At 67.4% G+C, this 4,415-nt stretch overlaps 1 protein-coding gene across 1 annotated transcript in view; it reads left to right on the top strand.

Annotated features, from left to right (window-relative positions):
- The first annotated feature begins 363 nt into the window (after window positions 1-363).
- FOXO6 (forkhead box O6) overlaps window positions 364-4,415 on the top strand; it is a 35,129-nt gene continuing 31,077 nt past the window's right edge. The window contains exon 1 of the mRNA XM_027694019.1: window positions 364-1,432. Within this exon, the coding sequence (XP_027549820.1) occupies window positions 1,004-1,432 (429 nt within the window). The 5' untranslated portion in view covers window positions 364-1,003. The remainder of the gene's footprint in view (window positions 1,433-4,415) is intronic.

The following is a 4,415-nucleotide window of genomic DNA, read 5'->3' as shown; positions in this document are numbered from 1 at the left end:
GGGGGGGCGCGGGGCCGGGGTTGGGGCCGGGGGGCTCCGCTCCGCTCCATCCCGTCCCGCCCCGCCGCTGCCCCGCGCGGCGCGGGGGCACTCCCCTCCCCCGCCCTCCCCCCGCCCCTCCGGGCCCTCCCCCTGTGTCACGGCGGCGCCCGCATTCGGGAACGGGCACGGCGGAGGGAGGGAAGGAGGGAGCGAGCGAGCGAAGGAACGCACGAACGAGCGAGCAGCCGCTCCAGCATGTGGCCCGCCCGCGCCGTGGCGGCAGCGCGGCGGCGGCGGCGGCGGCGGGCAGGTGCGCGGCCGCTGAAGCGGAGCGGGGGGGCGTAGGGGCGGGAGCCCGCCCGCCGCCGCCCTCGCCGGCGCTGTCAGGTGCGTGCCGCCCGCCAGCATGGCTCCGCCGCAACGCCGGACCTAGCGCCGGGCCGCCCGCGGGAGGCTGCGCCCGCCGCGCCGAGGGCTCCCCCCGCCAGCTCCGTCCCGCTTCTCCCCCGCCCAGGTGCCCCGGAGCGCGCCGGTGCCCGGCCGAGGATGCTGCCCGCCGCCGCTCGCCCCGGTTCATCTGTTGCTGCCTGAGCCAGCCCGATGGATGCGGCCGCCCCCGCGCCCTGCCCGCCCGCAGCCGCCCCGCTGGCCGCCGAGCCGGGAACCGCTCCGGAGCTCCGCGGCTGGTAAAAACCGAACCAAAACCAAATCCGAACCAAAAAAACACACCCCCGCTTCGGCCGGGGCTGGAGAGGCGGCCGAGGACCATGCAGCGCGTCCCCCGGCTCGGCGCTCCCAGCAGAGCCGCCTCCTAGAGCCGCCGGACTCGGGGCTCCCCCCGCCAGGACCCGAGCGGCTCCTCCTTCCCCTCTCCCCTCCAGCCGGGCAAGGAGCCCGCCTTCGCACTCCTCTCCCTCTCGAGATTTTGGGTTTTTTGTTGTGTGTTTATTTTTTTTTTTTTGGGTGGAAACCGCCCGTAACTCCGGGGGGGGGGCTGTAGGGGGACGGCGGGGAGGGGACCATGGAAGAAAAGCTCCAGGCGCATCAGGTGGAGATCGACCCGGATTTCGAGCCGCAGAGCCGGCCCCGCTCCTGCACTTGGCCTCTCCCCCACCCCGACTTGGCGGCGGAGGAGGAGGATGGGGGCGCGGGGGGACCCCCGGCGCTGGCGGCCGGCGGGGACGGAGCCGAGAACGCGGCGGCCCCGGTGGAGCGCAGAGTCGCCGCCGCGCCCCCGCCGCCCCCCGGCGCGGATGTGGGGCAGCTCCGCAAGGCCAAGACCTCCCGGCGCAACGCCTGGGGCAACCTCTCCTACGCCGACCTCATCACCAAAGCCATCGAGAGCTCGCCGGAGAAGCGCCTCACCCTCTCGCAAATCTACGACTGGATGGTGCGATACGTTCCGTACTTTAAGGATAAAGGAGACAGCAACAGCTCCGCCGGCTGGAAGGTACCTCACCCCCTGACCCCAACCCCAGCGCAACTTTGCCCCTCTCCCGAAGGTGTGCCAGAGCTTGGAGGCTTCTCCTGGGGCAGCCGGAGCTTGGCTCTGGTTGGGCGGTCTGGGGGATCCCCGCTGTCCTCACGGTTGGGGAGAGAAGGGCTCGGACAAGTTTTGGGGAAAGCTGGTGCCTCGTGGTGTTGCGTGATAGAACCGGGGTGAGATCGTTCCCGTGTCACCCGCCAGGCTCGGGCTGAGCGCCGGAGCGGTGCCACCGTCCTCCCGGGGGTCGGGGATGGCGACGGGCAGCGGGGTCGTGGCCACCGTCCTCCCGGGGGGTTGGGGATGGCGACGGGCAGCGGGGTCGTGGCCGGCTCTCCCAGGTGTCCAAGCACCGGGGTGCGGCGAATGACAACCCCACGTCACGGCTCTCCTGTCCCTGCCGTGCCAGGTCCCCGCGTGCCGGTGGCGTGCCCGGGAGCACAGCCGGAGGGAGGGCTGTCCCCGAACAGGTGTCTCCGGGCTGGCTTGTACCCAGTGCGTCCTCCCGTCTCAGCCCCCGCCTTCCCCGGGGCTGCGTCCCCCTCCCGGGGGGGCCGTGCAGGCAGCACACGGTCCCCTCAGCTCCAAGCTGGCATTCCCCGGCTCCGATCCCGGCTGGCACTGTGGGCTCGTTAGGATTCCCTGGCGGGGACAGTATTCCCGTATTGCTTGGTGGGAGCTGGGGATCCCTGGCACTGGCGAGGGCACGGGGAGCGCTGGGTCTGGGGGTCACCCTGGCCCCTGCCCCTCCGGCTGGTGCTGCGCTGGGAAGGGGGAAGAGATCGGCTGTGTCCAGATGGTGTCAGTAAAAAGGAGTCGGTTTCTCTTAAGTCCTCCCCTAAGCCCTGTCACCTCCAGTGTGATTAGTGTGTGACGAGGCTCCGGGGGCTCTTACACCAGCCTGCGGCCCTGGCACACGAGTCCTGGCTCCGGACCCGGCCCACCTCAGGGGGTCCTTCTTGGGTGCAAATGGGGCTCTTTTGGGGCAGGAAGACTGGAATCTGTGGCACCTGTATCCAGACTGTGGGGGCTGGTGTTATGTGGAGGCTGGGCACCCACTCGTGATGGGTGGGCAGAGGGCAGCCGGTGTCCCCCTGGCACGGAGATTGGCCAGGGAAGGGTGTCGGGGCTGTGGAGGTGGCAGGAGGTGGTGGTTGTGTGGTGCCTCTCAAACCTCCACCCGGGGCAAGACCTGTACAACCCTGGGCACGTTCTGGTGGAGAAGGGTCTCCCCAAGACTCACACCTGGTGGGGACAGCAGGGGACATGCACTCATGGGGTCTTGGAGATGTGTCGAGGAGGTGTGTCAAGGCTCTGGACTGGGGCCTGGGAGGGCTGGGATGAGGAGCAAAGGGATTCCCAGGCAGCCACATGTGTCAGTGGGGGCTTCATGGTGCATGATGTGCAAGGGGAGGGCAGGCTCAGGGTCCAGCTGCAAATCCAGGGGCATGTAGAGGGGCTGCTTGCTCAGGTGGGCTCACCTGTGTGCACCCTGTGATGGGATGCTCTCCCCTTTCCTGGCCCATCTCCAGGTTGGAGCATCTGCCAGGGCTCTGCCTGGGCTGTGGGCAGGTGGCTCTGCTACCAGGACTGCACTGCTGTGGGCTGGTTCCCCCATGGAAGCCTCCCTTGCCCTCACAATGGCACTGGGATTTGAACCTCCCAGCTGGGCTGAGCGAAGAGTCCTGCCTGACCTGCCTGCACTCTGGGCTGGCCCGAGCAGGGTGCCCAGGGCAGAACGGGGTGCCCTGGAGCCTCTCCTGGTGCTGCAGGTGCTCAGTCCTCAGCTGGGGATGGTAGTGTGAGGGCTGACAGTAGCCCGGAGTTAGAAGTGGAGGCCCCCTTTGTGCAGTGGTTTCATCAGACACCAGCATGTCGGGGGTTAAACACCTTCCTGACAACCCTGGCTGTCCCCTGCCCCGAACCCCCTCGAACCCCCTCGGTGTCCCCTCCCTGGGTGCCATGGGAGCACTCAGAGCACTGGGCAGTTGGTTTTGGGGTAGTGGGCACTGGTGGTGGTTTAAAGAAGCCCTGTAGATGCCGTGTCCCTCCGGCCCCAGGCCTGGCAGAAGCTTGGCAGGGCCGCAGCGGTTCATCTCCCAGCACGGCAGAGTCACAGCCAGGTCTTGGCCGCTTCTGTAACAAGCTCCTTTCAGCCTCCTCGTGCTGGAGGGAGCGGGATAGTGGAGGTCTGGGGGCCTGACCGAGGGCTCAGTGTCCCCACGGGCACCGGCTGTGCTGCTGCTCTGGCAGGACTTTGTAGAATCATGGAGTGGTTTGGGTTGGAAGGGACCTCAAAGCTCATCCCTGCCACAGGCAGGGACACCTTCCACTAGCCCAGGCTGCCCAGAGCCCCATCCAACCTGGCCTTGGACACTTCAAACCCTACTCTTGACTTCTCCAAAACCTCTCTGCCCTGCTCTGGCACTGGGAGGACCTTCACAGCCATACCCCTTCCTGCATCCAGCTGGTGGTGGGAATTCTGAACCCACACCTGGCCATGGTGTCTCATGTGTCCCTCAGGAGTGTGTGTCCCAGGCTGGCTGTTGTCTCTCAGATGGGCAGCATGCTGGCACGGGGTGTGTTTTGGGGTCAGGCCTCTCCTACGCCAGGCTGTGCTTTGCATGACATGGTTTTGTGGAGTCCTAGACTCATGGAATGCTTTGGGTTGGAAGGGACCTTAAAGACCATCTCGTTCCACCCCCTGCCACGAGCAGGGACACCTTCCACTATCCCAGGTTGCTCCAAGCCCCGTCCAACACTTCCAGGAATGGGGCAGCCACATCACTCATGGTGAACTCATGAAAGCGAGGCACAGCACCCAAACCCCTCGGCTGTGCCCAGTGTCGGGACCAGGACCCAGGCGGGTGTGATGGGGAGCATGGGGGGGGTGCTCTGGCTGCTGCCCCCCGGGATGTGCATCCCCCGTGCCCCCCGGGATGTGCATCCC

The sequence above is a fragment of the Neopelma chrysocephalum genome, unplaced genomic scaffold (genome assembly GCF_003984885.1).
Source record: "Neopelma chrysocephalum unplaced genomic scaffold, ASM398488v2 Primary Assembly neopelma1_95b, whole genome shotgun sequence".
NCBI classification, from domain to species: Eukaryota; Metazoa; Chordata; class Aves; order Passeriformes; family Pipridae; genus Neopelma; species Neopelma chrysocephalum.
The sequence above is the reverse complement of the archived record's forward strand: the minus strand, read 5'-3'. Positions and strand labels throughout refer to the sequence as shown.